The sequence below is a fragment of the Octopus bimaculoides genome, chromosome 7 (genome assembly GCF_046866305.1).
Source record: "Octopus bimaculoides isolate indiv1 chromosome 7, ASM4686630v1, whole genome shotgun sequence".
Lineage (NCBI taxonomy): Eukaryota > Metazoa > Mollusca > Cephalopoda > Octopoda > Octopodidae > Octopus > Octopus bimaculoides.
In genome coordinates this window covers 3,932,840-3,958,126 of record NC_142934.1, presented here as the reverse complement: position 1 = coordinate 3,958,126, position 25,287 = coordinate 3,932,840, and the positions used below count along the sequence as shown (strand labels likewise).

At 38.3% G+C, this 25,287-nt stretch overlaps 1 protein-coding gene across 4 annotated transcripts in view; it reads right to left on the bottom strand.

Moving 5' to 3' along the window:
* The window catches only part of LOC106874125 (tetratricopeptide repeat protein 17), a 75,027-nt gene extending 50,139 nt beyond the window's left edge, over positions 1-24,888 (bottom strand). For 2 of the 4 annotated variants that reach the window (XM_089354622.1, XM_089354623.1), the window contains exons 1-2: positions 24,221-24,888; positions 2,461-2,605 (exon numbers count right to left, since the gene is read on the bottom strand). In XM_089354622.1, the coding sequence (XP_089210748.1) occupies positions 2,461-2,605; positions 24,221-24,388 (313 nt within the window). In that variant the 5' untranslated portion in view covers positions 24,389-24,888. Of the gene's footprint in view, positions 1-2,460; positions 2,606-17,242; positions 17,427-24,220 lie in introns of those variants that run through there. The other 2 variants (XM_089354624.1, XM_089354625.1) reach the window with 1 other exon arrangement.
* Positions 24,889-25,287: the final 399 nt, after the last annotated feature.

Genomic DNA, 25,287 nt, shown 5'->3' with positions numbered 1-25,287 from the left:
AGAGGGACAGAAACAGGTGTCTTGCTGAAGAGAAGATACATCATGGCTACCCCAGTTGGAAAAGAGAGAGAGAGAGAGAGGGAAAGAGAGAGGGAGAGGGGGAGAGATAGTGAAAACACTTTACTTGGTTACATTTCCAATACTAAGCTTTAAAACCTGAAAACCTGAGAGATAAAGAGAGGCGATATGGCTAGATTCTACTTCAGGATAATATCATCATCATCATCATCATCGTTTAACGTCTGCTTTCCATGCTGGCATGGGTTGGATGGTTTGACTGAAGACTGGTGAGCCAGAGGGCTGCACCAGGCTCCAATCTGACCTGGCACGGTTTCTACATATTTAATTAATAAAATAAAAGTAATCAATTTACGAGGTTCACAGTTCCTTTGAAACTCAAAATTCCACCCCTACCCCTATTTTTTTCTACCTCGTAAGTTACTTGGATACTTTATTAGTACCAGTAGTATGGAAAAAGCACCCAGTACGCACTGGGTACATGTCAGGATGGACATTGAATTGAAGAAACCATGCCAAGCTGACACCGGAGCTCTGTATAGCCCTGTAGCTTGCTGGATCCTGTCAAACTGTCCAACCCATGCCAGCATGGAGAACAGACATTAAATGATGATGACAATGATGATGATCATCGTTTAACATCCATGCTAGCATGGGTGGGATGGTTTGACAAGAGCCGGCCAGGCAGAAGCCTGCTCCAGACTCCTGTGTCTGTTTTGGCAGGATTTTTACGGCTGGATGCCCTTCCTAACACCAACCACTCAGCAGAGTGGAAGTAGTGCTTTTTACGTGGCACAAGCACAGGCGAGGTCAGTTTTGGCAAGGTTTTTACAGCTGGATGCCCTTCCAAATGCCAACCACTTTACAGTGTGGACCGGGTGCTTTTAGGTGGTACCGGCACGGACAGGGTCACCAAGTACTTGCAAGACAAAAACAAAAACATAATGAAAAAACTTTGAGGAGGGGAGGGAACATTGGACGAGGTGATCTTGTGTCAGATGCTGAAAGGTTATAGTGAGACAGGTGTCTTGCTGTAGAGGAAGGACAAGGTTACCTGGCCAGAGAGAGAGAGAGGATGATTTTAAAACACAATATGTGCATAAAATACTGAGAAAGCAGAGAACATGGCTTCTTAGGCTCTTTAAAGTTGTCAAATCAGACTGGCAGGCTGAGGTTATAGAGATAAAATCTTTTTTTTTTTAAACTGTAGCAGCTTTAACAGTCAGGGGTAACTATAACAAGAGGTTGAAGGTCTGAAAAAGAATGATTAAATCAAAGTGTTTAGAATGAGATACAAGAAGTAGGCTTAGGTGAGAATGATTGAGTTAGTAGTAATTTAAGACAAATGAAGGCTGTTATAATAACAGTAAAAAAATAAAAAAAACAAACAAAAAGAAATCTAGTTCAAATGTGGGTCAGTGTTTAAGTGAATATGTATCACTGATCATCCAGTAGTTTACCACACTCCTGTATGTGGTTCATTATAGGAAGCTTGTCAGATATGATAGACAAGCAATAATCTTGTGTTGTTGATCAGGGCTCAGCTCCAAATGAGCACACCTGTGTTCAACGGTTTTCAAGCTCTAATTAACTTGTTGTTCTCTCAGGCATTATACATCAAATTTATTTTGTCCAATATGTCTCTCTCTTTACAAGATAGTAGAGTGTAATTTGGAGAATATTTGGTTGCTATTTCTAAAAGCTTGTGTGCGTACACAGAGGTCCTTTCTCTGGCTTGTCTAGTCTATTATAGAATATATCTTGAGAAGACCCATCAAGCCAGTAGTTGTGGCCGATGCCAGTGTCACATATATCTGGCACATAAAAAGCACCCTTTGAACTTTGGGCCTCACAAGGACAGTGAGAAGTGACCAAGACCTTTGGCAATATACCATGCTCAATAAGACCTGTCAAGCTGAGTGAGATCATAGTCGTGGCCGAAGTCAGCATTTTGTAACTGGCACATGAAAAGCACCCCACTACACTCTTGGAGTGGTTGGCATTAGGAAGGGCATCCAGCTGTAGAAACCCTGCCAAATCAGACTGGAGCCTGGTGCAGCTCTCCAGCTTAACAGTTTTCAGTCGAACCGTCCAACCCATGCCAGCATGGAAAGTGGACGTTAAATAATGACGACGATGATTTGTGACTCAGCAGCTGTTTAGGGAGTAAGGATATAATTAGTTTTTATTCTAAAAGGGAACTACTTAACATTTTTAAGCAATTTTTAACCTGAAAATCATTATAACAATGACAAACACATGTACATATAAATATATACATACACAGCAGATACACATGTTCATACACACACACACCCAACCGCCACCACATCCTGGATTTGTCTCGTATGACATAAACATCACCACTATTTCCTAAGCTGTACCAATGCAAAGACACTTGGCAACGCACACACACCATTTATAAAATATAGAAAGCCCTACCAGTGTCACGATCTTCACTTTTATCAATTTCATCCTTTCGACTCAACAGTTCCTTTTTCAAGTTATCCAACATCACTGCTCTTTCTTCTTGTTTCATGAAGGCCACCAAATCATATGGTCTTCGCATATTAAATACTGTATCAACCTAAGAAAAAAATTAATAAAAAACATACAAAAGAATTAAAAATTAGAATTTCTTCTTTTTTGTTCCTTCAAAATATATTCCCTACTAATGTATGCTTCCAGCCTGCTGCTACTGCTGGCTGCAACTAAATGGAAATATAAATCATGATTTGTTTAATTCTGGGATTCTCTGATGGCCCCTTTCTTGCATTTTGCCATTCTTCACATACACACTATATCACTAAAATGTGTTGCTGTTTTTTTGTCCCCTATTTTATTCCAAGAATAACAAAGAAATTTCAAGGGATGACAAAGCACAACTACCTATCCTTGCCCATTACTGCTGAGCTATTGTTTAACCCATTAACCATATAGCCCTATTCATATAGAGCTGAAAAATAAGCAACCTTTTCTCTTAATTTTCTTTTGGCGATATACCATGTTTGAGAAGACCTGTCAAGCCAAGTGAGATTGTAGTCATGGCTGATGCTGGTGTTACGTAACTGGCAACCATGCCAGTGGCACGTAAAATGCTGATCTAACCCATGCCAGCATGGAAAAGGGGACACTAAATGACAATGATGATGATCAAATTACAATTACATTAGCATGAAGTAAAACAGTTTGAGGAACCAGGGAGCCAGTATATACTCAATGGGTTTGGTGTATAACCAATATGTGTTGCACAGCAACAAAAAAAAAAAAAATTTGGCTTCAAAACAAGAGAGAGAGAATATGAGAAGTTAGCAAGAGATATGAACAGAGATGTGGTTGAGAATAATTAATTGTCAGAGAAGGAAGCTTTGAGGCAGATATTCTCAATGCACGATAAGAGATTGTTGATATCCAGAGGAAAACGTGTGTGTGTGTGTGTGTGTGTGTGCGCATGTGTGTATATCTAAAGCACTAAAATTCAAATTCTGCTTCTATTTATTCTGAAAACAGATTAAACTACATACTGCCATGATAAATTGTGCATACACACGTATCATTCATATATATATATATATATATATATATATATATATATATATATATATATATATATGGGGGGAGGGTGCAATGGCCCAGTGTTTAGGGCAGCAGACTCGCAGTCGTAAGATTGTGGTTTGAGCAAAAACACCTAAAGCTCCGTGAGGTTCCAGCAGGGGGTGGTGGCGAACTCTGCTGTACTCTTTCACCACAATTTTCTCTCACTCTTTCTTCCTGTTTCTGTTGCACCTGTATTTCAAAGGGACCAGCCTTGTCACACTGAATCTCCCCCAAGAACTACGTTAAGGGTACACATGTCTGTGGAGTGCTCAGCCACTTGCACGTTAATTTCATGAGCAGGCTGTCCAGTTGATTGGATCAACTGGAACCCTTGTTGTGGTAACAGACAGAGTGCCACGATATATATGTATATATAAACACACAATATCCACATACAAATGCACACAGAATGTGACAAGGCCAGCCCTTTTGAATTACAGGTACAACTCATTTTTGCCAGCTGAGTGAACTGGAGCAATGTGAAATAAAGTGCCTTGCTCAAGGACGCAATGCATCACTGGGAATTGAACTCACGACCTTATGATTGTGAGCTGAATGCCCTAACCACTAAGCCACATATATATGCACGTATGTATGTATGTATGTGTGTGTGTATATATATATATATATATATATATATATATATATATATTACGGAGATGTACTTGCATAGCAAGTGACCTGATCTGAGATCGTGTGCTGGAACGAAAACAATTGCAGCGTGGAAGGTGTTTATAAACCATTTAAAATAACACACAAAAGCCGTCAGATTCAATTCAACATTTAAATTTAATTTGTCAAAATATTTTCGTCGCTTTGAGACTGCGACCTGTTCACTGACAAAATTGTGGTGCATATAAAAGCATAGGCATCGGGGGGGGGGGGGGTGGGTTAAAAAGCTTGTTTTGCAACCACATGATTGTATATGGTTGTGTGTTTGAGAAGTCTACTTCCAAACCACGGTGGCTGTTGGTACAGTCCTACTGCAGGGTACCATGGGCAGGTATTTTCTACTATATCACATAGCCAACTAAACACTTGTAAGCAGATTCAGTTGATGGACACAGCAACAGGCCACCATGTGAGTAAGTGTGTGCACGCATGTGTGTCTGTCTGTTTACATCTGCCACTCAGTTATGCAGCAGTCAACATTTATGCGATGCTCTTGTCGGCACTCCTCCTGTCCGTCAATAATTGCCAACTCGCTTTGTGTCCTCTAGGCCACGTGGAATGAGAATTTCCTTATTTGAAAAACAGGTAGCATCAGGAAGTGTATCTCACAGTGAAACAAATGATCCAATGACATTAATCATCCAACCCATACCAGCAGAGAAAAACGGTAGTAAAAACAAATTGTGTGTGGGGGTGGTTTATACAAATACACACCTATATAAAAATACTAGATATTCAGATATGAATATATATATATATATATATATATATATATATATATATATATATATAAGGAGTGGCTGTGTGGTAAGTAGCTTGCTTACCAACCACATGGTCCCGGGTTCAGTCCCTCTGCGTGGCATCTTGGGCAAGTGTCTTCTACTATAGCCTCGGGCCGACCAAAGCCTTGTGAGTGGATTTGGTAGACGGAAACTGAAAGAAGCCCGTCGTATATATATATATATGTATGTATGTATGTGTTTGTGTGTCTGTGTTTGTCCCCCAACATCGCTTGACAACCGATGCTGGTGTGTTTATGTCCCCGTAACTTTGCGGTTCGGCAAAAAGAGACCGATAGAATAAGTATTAGGCTTCTAAAGAATAAGTCCTGGGGTCGATTTGCTCGACTAAAGGCGGTGCTCCAGCATGGCCGCAGTTAAAAGACTGAAACAAGTAAAAGAGAATATATATATATATATATCATCATCATCATCAATGTTTAACGTCCATTTTCCATGGGTTGGACGGTTTGACTGAGGTCTGGTGAGCCAGCAGCTGCACCAATCTCCAATCTGATTTTTACAATGCTTCTACAGCTGGATGCCCTTCTTAACGCCAACCACTCTGAGAGTGTAGTGGGTGCTTTTTATGTGCCACCGGCATGGAAGCCAGTCAGGGGGTTCTGGCATTGATCACGTTCGGATAATGCTTTTTACATGCCACCAGCACAGGAGCCAGTCAGGTGGGCCTGGCATCGATCACATTTGGATAGTGTTTTTTATGTGCCACTGGCACAGGGGCCATATCAAGATTCACAGAAACTTGTTCAATGAAGTAAAAAGAAGACATCACAGAAGAGAAAAGCCACAAACGGTGAAAGGGAAAAAAATATTTCTGCATGACGCATCTGATGAAGAAGTGGACATGGATATTACAGTAATCCCTTGCTATATTGCGGTTCATTATTTAAGCCTACGTCAATTCCCCTGTGGTGTTGTTTTGTATTTATAACAAAATAAATGCAGTGATACCTCGCAGTACAAGTTTAATTCATTCCATGACCAAGCTTGTCTGAAGATTTACTTGTTTTACAAATCAATTTTCCCCATTGAAATTAACGTGCCTCTTCAGTGGCACTTTCCGTCTTCATGTGTGCTATTGATCTGCTTATTCCATTCTCATATATGTGTGTGTGTGAAGGCGCATGGCTCAGTGGTTAGAGCATTGAGTTTACGGTCTTGAGGTTGTGAGTTTGAATCCCAGACCGGGCTGCGTGTTGTGTTCTTGAGCAAGACACTTTATTTCACGCTGCTCCAATTAACTCAGCTGTAGAAATGAGTTGCAACATCACTGGTGCCAAGCTGTATCGGCCCCTTTGCCTTTCCCTTGGATAACATCAGTGGTGTGGAAAAGGGAGTCTGGTATGCATGTGCAACTGCTGGCCTTCCACAAACAACCTTGCCCAGACTTGTGCCTCTGAGGGTAACTTTCTAGGTGCAATCCCATGGTCATTTATGACCGAAGGGGGTCTCTGATATATATATATATATATATATATATATATATATATATATGTGCTCTCAAAGCCACTCACCTAATGATGTGTGGTTACACAACTATTGCTGGATCATATTTATTTATATAATTATTTATATAATATTTCATGTAAAAGTATGATATGGAAAACTCAGCAGTTAACAGCTGTTATCAATGCACAGAAACAATTGTTGTGATTTGTGATTAAAGCCTCTTCATTCTATCATCTTGTTATTGTTCTGAGATTTTGTTATTTTTTAAGTAAAATTAGAAGGTATCATTTAGGCAAATATAAACTGTTGAAATTTCTATGAGAATTATATCAGCCTAACAGGATCAAAATTTATATACCACGTTAGAGTAAATAAGCAACAAATTAAAGATTCGTCTCTTATAAATGCTCCATATAGTGAACATCCAAACATTTGTGCAAATGGAAAATTCAAAATATTACCATTTTTCTAAAAACGAAAATTATCAACTACAAAGCAAAAGATGGCTACTTCCTAAGAATTCTGAATCCAAGACTCAAAGCAACTTGCCCTCTGCAGATCAGTCCAAAACACATATGATGGTCAAAAGCTAAAAGTTTGTAGGAAAATTTGAAGAAACCAGAAAGAGTGACTTTTAAATGTAAAACTTTTATTCTTTCTAGTAGACTGGTGAATGACATCATTTGTATTAAATTACACAATATCAAATTAAGGATATGTACAAATATACAAATACACATGTATGATGGGCTTCTTTCAGTTTCTGTCAACCAAATCCACTTACAAGGTTTTTTTTTTCTGGCCTGGGGTTGTAGTAGAAGAAACATGCCCAAGGTGTTGGACAGTGAAGAAAAATCAGCACCAAGTTTTAAAGCTTCCAAAAATTTGTCTGATGACTCTTGTATCATCATGCAATGTCTGTTTGTCATACTGACACGAGTCGGACAATTTGACAAAAGCTGGCTAACAGGAGGGCTGCACCAGACTCCAACTGTCTGTTTCGGCATCGTTTCTACAGCTGGATGCCGTTCCTAATGCCAACCACTTTACAGAGTGTACTGGATGCTTTTTACGTGATAACAGCACAGGTGCTTCTTATGTGGCACCAGCTAAAGAGTTTCCAACAGCAGCAGGGATCCTTCAAGGAGACAACCCATCTCCTCTTTTCTTTGTCACTGTATAGGACTACATCTTTAGATGAAGGCTTGATGTCACCCAACAAAAAGGCGTCGCCATCAAGCAGAAGTATTCAAGACACCAGCAGAGACTATGTCACTCTGGTAACGATCTTTCCCTGACATTTCATCAACAGGACTATTAACATCTGTTGAGAATATTACAGCCAAAGTCAGTCTATTTCTCAATACAGAGAAGCTTGAGTATATGAGCATGAAAAGGTATGAAAACCACCTGCCAGTTTGATCCAATAAATATTTATGATGCCAACCATCACATTTCTGAACATCTCCGTCGTACCTACCCAGTCGATTGAACAACTGGACAGACATGTGGCAATCGAGGAAACGAAAGACACTGTTTCAGTGAACCTTTTATTTAGAATGATCACACAACAAGTCAATACATGCTACAAGAGCTGGACATGCTTACGTGGCTGACTGCAAGCGACCGGCATCATCTGTATAAACAGGAAGACACAAGTGGACGGACACAAGTCTAGATAAAGCAGGAACTCCCTCCTTCTCTCTCTCTCTCTCATATACACACACACACACATGCATATATGTGTGTGTGTGTGTGTATATGTATGTATATATATATATATATATATATATATATATATATATATATAGATGAAGGACCTTTCCCTGATTCCCTCAATCACTTTCACTCACAAAGTATTGGTTGATTTGCTACTATAGTAAAGAACAACATTGATGCAGTGGGACCAAACTCCAAACTAAATGATTCTGAAGCAAATTTCTTAACTGCACAGCCATGGCTGTATACACACACACACAAGCATATGTATAATGTGTGCATGTGTGTGTGTGTGTGTGTATATATATATATGCTTGTGTGCATCTGTTTGTTTTCCTGTCTTGTTTTTTGTCCGCCACTACATTCCTCCATGGCTAGATTTAATTTGCGTATACAGATTTAATCTGCGATCCATGGGACGAGCCGTTTTAACGTTGCGTCCTGCCCGAAGCTCGTTGAAACGCCGGTGTTAAAACGTGGGTGGCTGATGAAGTGGAATGTTCTCTATGTGGCTCGTGTGTTCTCGTCTACGTTTGTTTGCAATGTCCTGTACCCAGATATGCACCTATACATACAGGTGGATGTCGGTATGCACATACCTGTACGTATATATGCATATACTCATTTACTTTTGTATATATATATATATATATATATATATATATGCACACATATATATATAAGGGCATCCAGCTGTAGAAACTCTGCCAAATCAGATTGGAGCCTGGTGTAGCCATCTGGTTTCACCAGGCCTCAGTAAAATCGTCCAACCCATGCTAGCATGGAAAGCGGACGTTAAACGATGATGATGATGATGATGATATATATATATATGCTTGTGTGCATATATATATATATATATATATATATATATATATATATATATATCATCATCATTCAATGTCCATTTTCCATGCTGGCATGGGTCAGACATCACCATCATTTAATGTCTGCTTTCCATGCTAGCATTGGTTGGACGATTTGACCAGATGGCTACACCAGACTCCAAGTCAAATTGAATAATCGAACATTAAGCATAGCTATAACAAATCAAGAGGATGTGCACGTGGAATGTATTAGTTTAACACTCAATAAAAAGAGAGAATTTTTGAGGTTTCAAGCATAAAGGAAAACGAAATGGTCCAGAGGAAAAAAAATATCACCAACAGCACGTGTAGTTACAGATAGATACATATCCACATACATACACACACACATATGTATATATATATATATATATATATATATGCGAGTAAAAATAAATACAAAAAAGGGGGGGGGTTGTATGATTGTGTATAGAGGAATATATTATTTTGTTTAAAAGAGTTCCAACACTGTCTGTTTTTTATGTTTTATTTATATTCCTGCAGAACCAATGTGGGGTATAGAATATGGAATATACAATATATAATATAATATACAATATATAATATAAAATAAAATAAAATAAAAATGGATGGCACCATGAAATAAAGTATTGAATGTAGATGAAATATTGAGTGTTCAATATAAAGGATCAAATATATAAATATAAATATATAAAGACGACTCGAGTTTCAGGGCTATTTCCCTTTGTCATGGCCGGTATGACAGACTTTAACAGACTGTATATATATACATACACACACACACATACACATATATATATATATATATATATCATCATCATCATCATTGTTTAACGTCCACCTTCCATGCTGGCATGGGTGTGATGGTTTGACAGGAGCCAGCCAGGCAGAAGCCTGCACCAGACTTCTGTGACTGTTTTGGCAGGATTTTTACAGCTGGATGCCCTTCCTGACACCCACCACTCAGCAGAGTGGACTTCATGCTTTTTACATGGCACAAACACAGGCGAGGTCAGTTTTGGCAAGGTTTTTACAGCTGGATGCCTTTCCAAACGCCAACCATTTTTCAATGTCGACTGGATGCATTTTAAATGGCACCTGCACTTGAAAAATCTGAGTGTGCACTATACATCTGTACTCTAGGCATAACAGCCAGGAACTGACATGGCTTACCAGTGTGAAAATTTTCATGCAGGCACAGGAAGAATGGCATCACTTCCTACCCAAAAGGTTTTGCCTGTGCAGCATTAGTTTTGGCAGGAAAAAAAGTCAGATATTTTTTGAACGCACCTCATGTATCTTCTGAAGGGGTCATGGGAGCAATGTACAACCCTCGCTTATTTGTGGTTGTGGGCCAGCGCTCCGGTTTCTACTAATGATTTACTTGTCCATTCCTTGAATCCTTTCCTCTACCTCCTCCCACCTTCATGGTTCCTCAAAGAATGGGCTCTACAAGGCTACTGGATTTTACCATACTATCACATTCTCCTATTTCTTCACTTACACAGAATTGGTCTTCGAAGTCATGAGAAGGTATTCATGAAGGGACAATGTAATATAGAATGGTTTTTATGAACCTGCACCAACGTGGCTGTGGGTAAGACGTTTACTTCCCAACCACACGGTTCCAGGTTCAGTCCCACTGTGTTTAGTCATCACTGCTTAACAACTGGTTTAAATGTCCCTGTTACTTAGTAGTTTGGCAAAAGCAACTAACTGAATAAATACCAGGCTTTAAAAAAAACCCAAGTACTAGGGTTGATTCATTCAACTAAATATTGTTCAAAGCGGTGCTGTAGCATGGCCAGTCTAATGACGGAAACAAGTAAAAGATAGAAAATAAATCTGAGATGTAATATAAATAAAATATGCAGCTGTGTGTTTAACAAGATCACTTTGCAGACAAGTGGTTTCGGATTTAGTGGCACTGCCTTGCATAAGTGTCGTCTATTATAGCCTCAGACTGATTCACACTTTGTCGGTGAATTTGTTGAATGGAAACTGTGTAGAAGCCTGATGTGTGTGTGTGTATATATATATATATATATATATATATATATATATATATATATATATATGGGATGAGGTGGTGAAGCATGACTTTTGAACGTTGGGCCTCACAGAAGCAATGACAAAAGACCGAAATCTCTGGAGGTATGTTGTGACTGTGAAGACCTGCAAATAAAGTGAGTTCACAGCTGTAACTTACACCAGTGTCACATAACCAGCCCCAGCCCATTCAAAAGTACCTTGGATCATAGGGCAACATGCCATATCAATATCAAAATCAAATCAAATCAAATTACAGTCAAATGGAAATTGTAATTGTGACCCCATGCTGGTGGCATGTAAAAAGCACCATCTTAACGTGGCCGATGCCAGTGCCACCTTGACTAACTTCCGTGTCGGTGGCACATAAAAAGCACCATTTGATCGTGGTTAATGCCAGCTCCTCTGGCCCGTGCTGGTGGCACGTAAAAAGTACCCACTACACTCTCAGAGTAGTTGGCGTTAGGAAGGGCATCCAGCTGTAGAAACTCTGCCAAATCAGATAGGAGCCTGGTGCTACCTCCTGGCTTGCCAGTCCTCAATCAAACTGTCCAACCCATGCTAGCATGAAAAACAGACGTTAAATGATGATGATGATATACATACATATGCACTCATCATCATTTAATGTCCCTTTTCCATGCTGGTATGGGTTGGATGGTATGACAGGAGCTGTCCAGATTATGCTTGTCCGTTCTGGCATGGTTTCTATAGCTAGATGCCTTTCCTGATGCCAATCACTTTACAGAATGTGCTGGGTCCTTTTTTACGTGCCACCGGCATGGTTGTGTTTACACATCACCTACACGGGTGTATTTTATGTGGCACTGGCACCCGTAAAGGACAAGCCTGTATGTATGGATGACGTGTCTTCTCAAGTACAGCAAATCGCTGCAACTACCAGTCCTTTGTCATGTACATACACACACATACACATGTGTGTGTGTCTGTATGTTTTCATGTATGTGTTTGCACCACCACCACTTGGCAACTAGAGTTGTTTTATTCCAATAACTTAGCAGTTTGGCAAAAGAGACCAAAAGAATAAGTACCTGACTTTAAAAAATACATAAGTATTGGGGTCAATTTGTTCAAGTAAAATTCTTTAAGGTGGTGCCCCAGCATGGCCACTGTCTAATAACAAACTAGTAAAAGATAAAAAGATGCCAAAGATGTTATAATAGCATCTTATTTCCAGTATTATTCCCTGCATCACTGAAGAAACAGATTCACATGTATACAGAAAAAATAGAGAGTACCAGCACATGTAGGGGTCTGATTTTGCATGGTGATGTCTCTATCTCTCATTTATCTGTGATCCTTTCAAGGCAGCAAGTTGGCAGAATCATTAGCACGCTGGACGAAATGCTTAGTGGTATTTCGCCCATCACTACAATCTGAGTTCAAATTCCACCGAGGTTAACTTTGCCTTTCATCTTTTCGAGGTCGATAAATTAAGTACCAGTTACACACTGGGGTCAATCTAATTAACTCATCCCCACCCCCAAAATTTCAGGCCTTGTGCCTTTAGTAGAAAGGATTTATCTGTGGTTCTTTCAAAGATTTCTGGTCTTGATTGTCTTTGTATTTGGCTTGCAAGATCCTTTATGTGAATTCATGTGTTGAAACAAATCTCGGTGTCTAGGGAGCATCATTACACCAATATGAATAACACATGCACCAGTGTGTGTGTTTATTTAACATTGGCAGAAAGACCCTCCCTAGCTAATTCCCGTATCTACCTTCCCTTTTCATCTTTGCTAGTAGGTAGGTTCTCTAGAGGCCAGTCAGACAAATGTTATGTTTCAACTGAGGAGAATATTACATAAGTGCTCTCTTACACAATTACTTGAAACATGTATATTAGATGCATTCAAAATATCAACATCTGTTTTTTTGTCTTTATGACATATATTGATTCCATTCCATATTAATCTACCAAGTCCTTGGCTTCAATTACATGATTAATATAACAAGAAGTTAGGAGTGGCATGTTTTACTGGATCCATCATCATCATTTAACATCCAATTTCCATATTGACATGGGACAGACAGTTTGACAAGAGCTGGAAAGGCTGGGAGCTGCACCAGGCTCCTTTGACTGCTTTGGCATGGTTTCTACAGCTGGATGCCCTTTCTAACACTAACTAACAGAGTGTACTGGGTGCTTTTTGGACCCAAGTCAAAAAATTCTGGTAAAGTACATCAAAGCAGGCCCTTCTCTCCCTCGATATAAATATTATTCCACAGCCTTAACTTGCAACTGAATAAACTTGGTAATGTGCCATGCTTTTTCTAATTATTTTAGGTGCCTTTGTAATCGCAAGAAGGCAGACATCTCAACTGCCTTGAAGCCAGTAGAATAACCAGAATAAGACAGCTGGAAGGAAGGATGGCTGCACCAACACTAAGCTGGTACTCATTTTCAGCAACATGAAATAAAGTGCCTTGCTCAAGGAAGACACTGCTTGGTCTAGGAATTGAACCCATGACCTCACAATCATAAGGCTAACACACTAACCAGCAAGCTACAGACCGTCTCATACACACAGATACATACATACATATACGGTTGTGTGGTTATGGATAGGCACAGGCATGGCTGTATAGTTAAGAAGCTCACTTTGCAACCATGTGGTTCTGGGTTCAGTCCCAGCACGCAGCACCATAGGTAAGTATCTTCTACTACAGTCCCCAGTCGACCAATACTCTGTCTACTAAATTCATTCACAGACAGAAACTATGTGGAAGCCCGTCGTATGTATGTGTGTGTGTTTCTTTGCCCACCACCTCATGACAAATCGGTGTTGGTTTATTTACGTCCCCGTAATTTAGCGATTCGGCAATAGTGACCGGTAGGGGGTCGATTTGTACGACTAAAACAGGCTCAACGAGATGCCCCAGCGTGGCCACAGTCGAATAACTGAAACAAGTAAATGGCTAAAGACACAAACACACACGTACGTATACTTATTCTATAAACGGTTGAGTTACAAATATAAACAATGCCTTTGTTTATAACGACCAATTTTCGAGTAGAATCTATTAAACACTTTGAGAAATTAATGACGCATGTTAGTGCTATTCAGCAATAATCCATACACCACGCTAACACGATAATGAAACCACATAGCACTTCAGAATGATGGATAGTATTATAGACGTGTGTCCGTTATTCTGGGGACAATTTACCTTAGACAGCGCTGTCGAATATTATCTGATAGGATTTCCTTTACCTACTTCGGAGCGAATAGGGATAGGTTACTGCGACTAATGTTTTAATGCTTAACCTAACAACATACCTCTTTATTGATTCAATGAATAAACTAGAAACTAACGCCAGGGAATCTCTCTCTCTCTCTCTCTCTCTCTCTCTCTCTCTCTCTATATATATATATATATATATATATATATATATATATATATATATATATATATATATATATATATACACACACACATGCATACAAGCAAACATGGGCATATATGTGTGTGGGTGTATGAGGTAAACTAAATGGGGAGACTGTAAGTGGTCATTCGACCTACAAGAAATAGCAGCCAAAATCTCCCACAAGCATACTATACCGTCTTTAAAAAAACAAAAAAAGAGAGACACATTGCACAGCGTGGCTATAGGTTACTTACATAATGTTTAAAACAGGGTCTAAACAGCAACACAGCAAGAAATTTAGGGATTGTACTGCAACATAAACAAACCCCATACACACACATACGCCCACACATGTTTTGTCAACGAAACTATTCAATTCAGACAGGTGCAGTTACACAAACGCATATATGCATGGCTATTAAATAATTAAAATGTGCTTTTTTACCTTCAACAACGATACTTAAACTAGTTGTAACCTTTGCTATTGTTGCTAACTTACAATATATATGTGTGTGTGTGTGTGTGTGTGTGTGTGTGTGTGTGTGTGTGTGTGATATACATATACTAATGGTTGTTTATGAAATACAAACACCTAGCTACTTTGACAGAAATTAGTCAGAGAGGTAATGACAGGAATAATTTTGTCACACCAACCATGGTAATAGTATGAAGCCTTCTGTACGCACACGGAGAGTCTATTATTATTAACTAATATTGCCATGGGAGAAGCTCGAGAGTTTAGAGTTTCGTGTTGTGACACCTATGAATCTCACTATTTATAAATATGGGCATACCTTACAGAAGTGTGCCAACCCCCACCAAATTTGTTACCTCATAACTTTAAGAAAAATGGTTGTCTTTTGATATAATTTTCTACAAATATCTTTCAGATAGTGGAGATTCCAACGTAGAAATTTCATTAAGAAATACCTATTTTTCTGAAAGTTATGAGGGAACAAAGTTCGGAGTGGGGGCATACTTGTTTAGGTATGGCTATGCTTTATATAAAGAATACGTACACGCGGTGGTTAGGATTAGGGCTTTTGTTCACGCCGAAAACGGGTGGTGTACGTATTCTTTACCTCCGCCAATATATATATATATATATGGAGAGAGAAAGAGAGATATGTAGAATTAAATGAAAATAAAGATAAACATGAGATGGAATAAAATAAGGAATGATGAGAGAAAGGAGTGAGAGATTGTGTGAAAACGGAAAAAGGTGAGATATGTTTTGAAAGATGTGGGTGAAATGTACTGGGTCCAAAGAGATTTGAAAGTAGAAAACGGATGCAGCAATGAAGACGTGTATTTGTAGATAGCAGAGATGGAGAGAAGAATGGAAAATACGGTGAAGATAAATAAGAGATGAAGTGTTATCAAGTGAAAGGAGTAAAAGAGAGATGCTTATGAAAGGGGTTGAGTTTAAGAGATAAGAGGAAATGTAAATAATAAAGAGATGTGAATGAAATATAAAGATGTTATATAGAGCAGAACAGAATTTGAGAAGAAGAAGAAGAATAGAGGAAGAAAGAGAATAGGTTTATATCCTTTTAAAAATAAGAGAAGAATATTGAGTAATGAGATGAGAGAAACGTATGTGAATGATTATATTAAGGAGATAGATAGATAGAAAGACAGACAGATAGATAGATAGATAGATAGAAAGAGACAGACAGATAGATAGATAGAAAGACAGACAGATAGATAGATAGATAGATAGAAAGACAGACACAGGTAGATAGATAGATAGATAGATAGAAAGACAGACACAGGTAGATAGATAGATAGATAGATAGATAGAAAGACAGACATAGATAGATAGATAGATAGATAGATAGAAAGATAGATAGATAGATAGAAAGACAGACATAGATAGATAGATAGATAGAAAGACAGACATAGATAGATAGATAGATAGAAAGACATACATAGATAGATAGATAGATAGAAAGACATAGATAGATAGATAGATAGAAAGACAGATAGATAGATAGATAGAAAGACATAGATAGATAGATAGAAAGACATAGATAGATAGATAGAAAGACATAGATAGATAGATAGACATAGATAGATAGATAGAAAGACATAGATAGATAGATAGAAAGACATAGATAGATAGATAGAAAGACATAGATAGATAGATAGATAGATAGATAGATAGATAGAAAGACATAGATAGATAGACAGACAGATAGATAGATAGATAGACAGACAGATAGACATAAATAGATAGATAGATTGATAAATGGATAGGTAGATAGATAGAAAGAAAGATAGATAGACAGACATAGATAGATAGATAAAAAGATATATGTCTATCACATATAGTGTGTTCACTCTTGGAAGAGTGAGAGGAAATATACACAAGTGCAACGATAGACGAATAACGGACTGTCTCATCTGCAAACATATACGATGCTGTATGCATAAAATAAAAGTACATTCACACATAACATATATATATACGTGCGTGTGTGTGTGTGTGTATATACATACATATATATATATATATATATATATATATATATATATATATATATATATATATGTATATATATATATATATTAAGCTATGGGATAATGGACAATCATACAGCAATAATATGATGATTATTTAACACGCTTATGGGTTTTTTTTTTGTTTTGCGTTGTTATTGTTTCGTATATATTGTTGAAAATTAATGCAAGACTACCTGTGCTTGAATCCTTCCATCCTCGGTAACAACCCAGTGAGTTGCAGTCTGTACTGCCTCCAGATAAACGATTAGAAGCAGGGAAAATATCAACAGAACGACACGAGCCGCCATATTGAAAGATGGTAATGAATATTCATAAGATAAGCGGTCACGTGAGACCTGCCAAACAAGTATCGTTAGAATATCTCAGTTTAAGTATTCTCTTATTCTATTCCACTCTATTCGCTTCGGTTTTGTTTTGTTTTGTTTATTTATTATTTTTTTTTTTAATTTCTGCGCGTTCTCTCATTTGAAGATTGTGCATACGTATTACATTCACATTAGGTTCACGAGTGGCAATATATGCACAATCACATATATGTGTAAGTGTATGTAAATATATATATATATATATATATATATATATATATATAAATAATCATCATCATATAACGTCCGTTTCCCATGCTGGCATGGGTTGGACGGTTTGACAGGAGCAGGAGAGCTGCCCAGGCCCCATGTCTGTATTGGCATGATTTCTACAGCTGGATACCCTTCCATACATCCATCATCAGCTGCCAAACAGATACCATTATGGTTTTGACACTTGGGCAGTACCATTCAATCTGACAGTATCAATAGTGTTGAAAGCATAAACACTGTCTGGGAGAAAAATACACACACACACACACACAAGTAGTTTGACATATAGATATTGGTGATGGTGCCAGAAATAAAAAAAAGTACTGGTGCTGGTACCATATATTATATGGCATATAAAAGGCATTGGTGCAAGTACCATGTAAAAAGCACTGGTGTTGATGCTTGTTTGCTTGCTTCCTGCTCCTGCTTGATGGGTCTAAGATCTTCCCAGATTAGTGGTGCCAGAGGTGTCATCATACATAGAGCTGACCGGGTCCACCTGTGCTCCCTGTCACTGGCAGTTCTGTTCCAACCCCTTTACATCCTCCAAGACGACGTTAGGCCTCTGAACGTCTTTCTTAATCATATCTAGCCATCTGGTGTGGGGCCTTCCATGGGACCTTCCATGGGGCCTCTTCCAGCCTACAACTGTGATGTTGAACGGGGGTAAAGCGCTGGAGGATGACGATATGATGGGAGGCAGAGGACATGTCTGTACCAATGTATGCAGTGGATAGCTATGAGGTAGGAGGTTGCAGGCCGATGCATGCGTGCATGCAATTCTATGTTGGAAGTACGATGATATCATCTATCATCTGATGTTCTCGATGATTCTCAGGGCTCTGCTATCGAAGCTGTCGATCCTCTTTGACCAACCGGTGCTTATGCTATCGAAGCTGTCGATCCTCTTTGACCAACCGGTGCTTATGCTATCCGCTTGAAAAGGATGAAAGGCAAAGTTGTCCTTGGTAGAATTTAAACTCAGAAATTTTAGCTAGCAGAGTGGCACCATTTGAAAGCTACATCAATGCAAGGAAGCACACTGTGACTAGTGGGGTTTGGCAACATCTGGTAGTCTGGCTGGTACAGTAATATATATATATATATATATATATATATATAGTTGAAATTTACAGAAAGACAAAAGATGAAGACAGGTGTATGAACAACAAGCAGGTGTATTAATTTGATGCTCGGGAAAGTCAGAAAGTCTTTATGTTTCAAGCCTACGCTCTTCAACAGAAAGGAACATGAAAAAATAAACAGGGAGAGAATAAAAAAACTTGTGGATTTAGCAGTCAAGCTATATATATATATATATATATATATATATATATATATATATACACACACACACATATTTTACTGCGATGGTTTTGTTAAGCAGCGTTGACTTATATATAAAACAATATGAGTTAATGTTTTGCTAATAACTTTACCAAGATTTATACCACTTAAACTGTTCCACTAAAAAACATTCCAAATCCTTAAAACAAATTCCACCTCAGGAAACAGCTGGAGATTGTCCTGTGTCACTGTGACTTCAATGACACACCACTTTATATTAAATGACTCTGATGTAAGTGATACATCACGCATAATTTTAAATGTTTCCTGAGATAGAAAGACATGGAACACTTTGAATCCAGCCTCTTAAAACTGGTAACAAAGATTCACTTCCGTAAATTTTGTAAATAAAATTATGCCTTCCAAAATAATTTGAAACATGATTTTTTGCACACAACTTGAATATGCAAGCACTACCAGTTGAAAGCTCCACATATCGGATGCTAGCAAGTTTATGGGGTCATCAGGAGAGAATGCATACCATTTCGGGGCCTAAAAATAAAATTAATAATAATAACAATAACAAACACAGACATACACATGCATAAATATATATATATATATATATATAAATTTAATGAATGGAGTAAAACGCATATGTTAACTGCATACTTATATATATATATATATATATATATATATATACAATACACACACACAATGGGTTTCATTTCCGTTTCAGTCTACCAAATCCACTCACAAGGCTTTGGTTGGCCTGAGGCTATAGTAGAAGACACTTGCCAAAAGTGTCACACAGTGGGACTGAACCCAGAGCCATAAAGTTGGGAAGCAAGCTTCTTACCACACAGCCACTCCTATAGATGCACACACACATTTATCTCTCTCTCTATATGTATATATATATATATAGTGTAATGAGTGTAAATCTGCTGCTTTCTCTCTCTCTATACATATATTCATTCCACTCTGTTAGGTAGTTGGTGTTAGGAAGGGCATCCAGTTGTAAAAACCATGCGGAAACAGGCATTAGAGCTTGCTGCACACCTCTGGTTTGCCAGCACCTGTCAAATCGTCCTACCCAAGCCAATATGGAAAACAGATGTTAAATAATGATGATCATCATCATTGTCATCATCATTTAATGTCTGCCTTCCGTGCTAGCATGGGTGGGAAGGTTTCACAAGAGCTAGCCAGCAAGAAGCCTGCACCTGACTTCTGTGACTGTTTTGGCAGGATTTTTACAGCTGGATGCCCTTCCTGACACCCACCACCCAGCAGAATGGACTGAGTGCTTTTTACACGGCACAAGCACAGGCATGGTCACTTCTGACAAGGTTTTTACTGCTGGATGCCCTTCCAAATGCCAACCAGTTTACAGTGTGGAATGGGTGCTTTTAAGGGGCACCTGTACTGACTGGGTCACCAAGTACTTGCAAAACAAAACAAAAAAAACTTTTAAGAGGGGAGGCGGTATTAGAGGAGGTGATCTTGTGTTGGATGATGAAAAGGTTATAGTAAGATAGATACAGGTGTCTTGCTCTAGAAGAAGTACAAAGTTACCTGGTCGGAGTGAGAGAGATCAGGAATGAAGACAGAAAGAGGTGTGCTACTGCAAAGGAAATACATGGTTACCCAACCTGAGGGAAGTGTAGAAGGGGAGAGAGAGAGAGAGGGAGGGAGGGAGGGAGGGAGGGAGGGGGAGAGAGAGAGAGAGAGGACGAATATTCATGATAATGTTGAAAAACATTTACAACACTTTTGATATCACTTGCAAAGTAGATCATCTTTCATTTTCACAAATTTGACACCTGAAGCTGATATAAACTATATTAGGTCAAACTTCTTTAATTTTAAATCAAATACTTTTCAATATCTTGATGAGCAACTAATTTTATTGCACTAATCTATAGGTCAAAGTTCATCTACTTACTTCCTAATTTGTCTTAAACAATGCTTTCTTTCTAAAAAAAAAATAAGCAAGTCAAGAGTAAGAAATTTATTTATTCTTATTCTTTTACTTGTTTCAGTCATTAGACTGCGGCCATGCTGGAGCACTGCCTTGATGAATTTTTGGTTGAGTAAATCAACTTCAGTACTTATTTTGTTTTCTTAAGACTGATATTTACACTACCAGTCTATTATGCTGAATCTCTAAGTTATAAAGACATAAACAAACCAACACTAGTTATGGAGTAGTGGCACAGGAGACGAACACACATGACAGGCTTCTTTCAGTTTCAGTTTACCAGATCCACTCACAAAGCTTCGGTCAGGCTGAGGTTACAGTAGAAGACACTTGCCCAAGATGCCACAGTGGTACTGAACCTGGAACCACATGGTTGGGGAGCAAACATCTTACCACACAGCCATATCTGCACCTCCATGGGACATTTAAAAAATTTTCTTTCATCTTTCAATTATTCAAAATATTGAGATATTTTCTATACGTAGTAAATCTAACACAAAAACGAAAAGAAAAAAACAACACAAGAAGGACAAATTTTAACAAATATTGTCTTTGTTTTAATTCTTAAAAAGAACTGTTTTTTATCCGCTCTGTTGTACCTGGCCAGAATCAGTGTGTGTCAGTTTATCAATGCCTTTTTTTTTGCTACTTAGAACCATTTTATTTGTTAGCCATCGTTCACCTGTTAATGTTGTTCTCTCCACCTATGTTACATTGATCATCCACCCTATCCACTGAAGCTCCAAATTATCTCCCTTCATGCACTACACCTGTCTCTCTATCTCCCCCTCCCCAACATCTCATCTTTCTCTTGTCCTCCCCCCAGTCCATCATCATTATCCTGCTTCCTTCTACCTTCCCCAACTCCTGCATCACAGGTCTTCCCTCACTGCTTATCCACCAATCCCCACTCCACCTTTCACTCTTATCCAATCTTCATTGTTGCCTCCTAATCCCTCTTCCATTGCATCATCTCTTACTCCCCCTTATACTCTTTGCAAACTTTCACCAACCCACACTCTTAGTTCTTCTGTCCCCCAATCATTTCTTCTCACCTCATACCTTGAGGGGCCACCAAGACACATCCCCTGTTTTAACTCTTTGCAGCTCCTATTGATCAGTCTGACATTTCTCTTCTAAATGACAGTAACAATGAAGCTTCTCTACAACAACAAGGCAGTGCTCCAGCTTGGCCACAGTGACTAAAACAAGATAAGACATAGCAGTTCAACAACCTGCTCTGTCCTCACTTCCCTCATACTGTAATCCTTCATCTTCCAGCGTATAGCTGACCCCCTACCTTTGGGGTTTATAGTCTTCTGAGCTGCAGAGTGAGCACCTGGTACAGACTATGAGGTGGTTGGCATTAGGAAAGGCATTCAGCTGAAGAATGCTATACCCAAGCAGACACAGGAGCACAATGCAGTCTTTGAATCATTGGATCTTTTCAAATTGTCCAACCCTTGCCAGAACGGAACATGGACATTAATGATGATGATGATGATGACAATGATGATGATGATGACAATGATGATGCTTAAGGGTGTTTGTGTACGTGTATGCACATCATCATCATCATCGTTTAACGTCTGCTTTCCATGCTAGCATGGGTTGGACGATTTGACTGAGGACTGGTGAACCAGGTGGCTACACCAGGTTCCAATCTGATTTGGCAGAGTTTCTACAGCTGGATGCCCTTCCTAATGCCAACCACTCAGAGAGTGTAGTGGGTGCTTGATTCCAGTAATTTTAGAATACATATAATTTCAAGAAAAGGGGGTTTCCGGTTTGCAATACAGATAATGGAGGGTGTTGTTACTATTGTGTACAGGTTGATCAACAGTTTGACAAAATCCATTTAAAGGTTAATGCTATGTACTAAATTAATTGATAGATAAGCTAAGCAGACAGTAACATAAGCCACTCTATTTACCTGGTAATTGCAAAGAAACAAAATTTGGTCAAAGAGCAAAAAAAAAATGAAAAAAAAACAATTGAAAATATCTTCATTTATCTTATTTTTATCAGGTTTCTTTTTACCTTTTTTTATTTATTTTTAACAGTTTCAGAATTTAGATTGCAGCTATGCTGAGGTACCATCTTGAAGACAATTGATCATATCGGCCTCAGTAATCACTCCAGTAGATATTTTATTGATCTTTATTTGTCGAACTGCTAGGTTCCACCTTCGAATGAGAGCATGTATCCCTGTCCCGTAAAATTCTGTTGACTGTTCTTTGAGCCACTTCTTCACTATCTCCACACTCACCAGATTTAGCGCCTTCAGACTATCATCTCTTCGGCGCCACGAAAGAGAGTTTGAGAGGCAAACATTATTCCAGTGGCGAGGAAGTAACTCACCCTCATAGTTTTGAAAACTGAAATAAATTTTTCTATAAAAAAAAAATATCTATCCAAATCCGGTCAATGAAGGAGTAGACATAGCACCCAATTCTTCCTCAAACTGCATCCATCTTTAAAAAAGTAGATGCTTTCAAGAGTTTTTAATATTAGACAATGTAATCCCTGGAATGCCAAAAGATAGGATGGCCACAAGTAGAATGCCTATAACTGTAGGTCTGCTAAATAGAGCTGATAACTTAGGACTGATAGAAATAATTAAAAAAAAAATTATTTAATTGCTGCAGGAACAATTTCCCCCCCTCTAAATGAAAAAGTATGAAAAAAAAAAAAAAAAAAAAAAAACATTCAGGCACAGGAGTTGCTGTGTGGTAAAAAGTTTGTTTCCCAACCACATGGCTCTGGGTTCAGTCCCACTGCATAGCACCTTTGGTAAATGTCTTCTACTATAGCCTTGAGTCGACTGAAGCCTTGAGTGGATTTGGTAGACAGAAACTGAAAGAAGCCCATTGTGTATATAAATATATATATATATATGTATATGTTTGTGTGTCTGTGTTTGTTCCCCTACCATTACCTGACAACTGATGTTGGTGTGTTTATGTCTCTGTAACTTAGCAGTTTGGCAAAAGAGACCGATAGAATAAGTACTAGGCTTACAAAGAATAAGTCCTGCTGGTCACACTGCATTTTCAAAGGTAGCAGAACTAAAAAAAAAAGTCCTTTAAGTGAAAAAACACGTAAGAATGAACAACAGTAAAGGCACCAGGCCTTAAAATGCTGCCTCAAATAAGCGTCCATCTAATCCATGTTTGCAGGGCACATTAGATATTAAAAATTAAAATATTGAGGGAGAAACTTTGCTTGAAAAGTTTATACAAGATTGTTGTTCTTTGCATGGAAACCTATAGAAAAATATTTAGAAAATTGTTGTTTACCTTGAATGGCTGCACGACTAAGAAGTTTGCTTGGCAGCCCCATGGTTTGAAGTTCAATCCCACTCTGTACCACTTTGGCAAGTGTCTTCTCCAGTAGATCAGGCTGACTAATGCCTGATGAGTGAATTTACTTAAGCCTTTGCTTCTGATGAAATATAGGCCATCCATAACTTTTCTCCTCAGTTCTCAACTCTAGGATGTCTTTTCTGCTTCTCTTGAACTGCATCCTTGCATTTTCCTTTCAGATTTTATTATTCTGCTCCATGTTTTCCTGAAGGAAGGTCTTCCTCTCCCAGGTCTTGTTAGTTTTCAATTGTCATCAATGCTTTTGTAACTTAGCATTTTTTTTCTAGGTAGTTACTGACCCTATGCGATCCCATTTTTACTTCTGAAAAAAGCAGCTCCAAGTCTAGACTTTATCCATTGACCTGTCCAGCATGGAAGGACCTACCAGGACCTTGTGTTCTTCTGGCGTAGTTCTGAGGGTCATTGAAACAACCTAAGCCACCACACAGCAACAAGGGCTGGGCCTTGTGATGGTTGTGAGTGAATTTGGTAAGCAGAAATTAAAACAGATGTTAAGCAAAGGAATGAATGAACGAAAGAATCATTTTATATTGTGTGTGACAGAAATGCTACGTGAAAAAATTACAACTAAACTGATTTTTAAAAATTGTTTCAATTCCTTGTTTTATTTATCCAAATTGGGGATCCTTAAAAAAAAAGCAAAATAAAAGGTCCAGAATATTTCATAGTCATAATACAGAAAAAAAAGTGCCATACATTATACATACATACATATATATATATAGATATATTATGTATGTATGTATGTATGTAATGGCAGTATGTGTATTGGTGTAGTTTAGAAGTTGGAGTGCAATATTTCACTGAGAGATGTTTGAGCCAACACACAAGCAGAAAGTTACTTTAATGTTGAGCCATTTATGTACGTATTGGATGTCCATCTAATTAAGAAGACTGTTTAAATATACTTATGATTAAGGGAAGAGAGAAAAAAAAAAAAGAACCAAAAAGATCTGAGCTGCTATGAAACTTTCCCATGC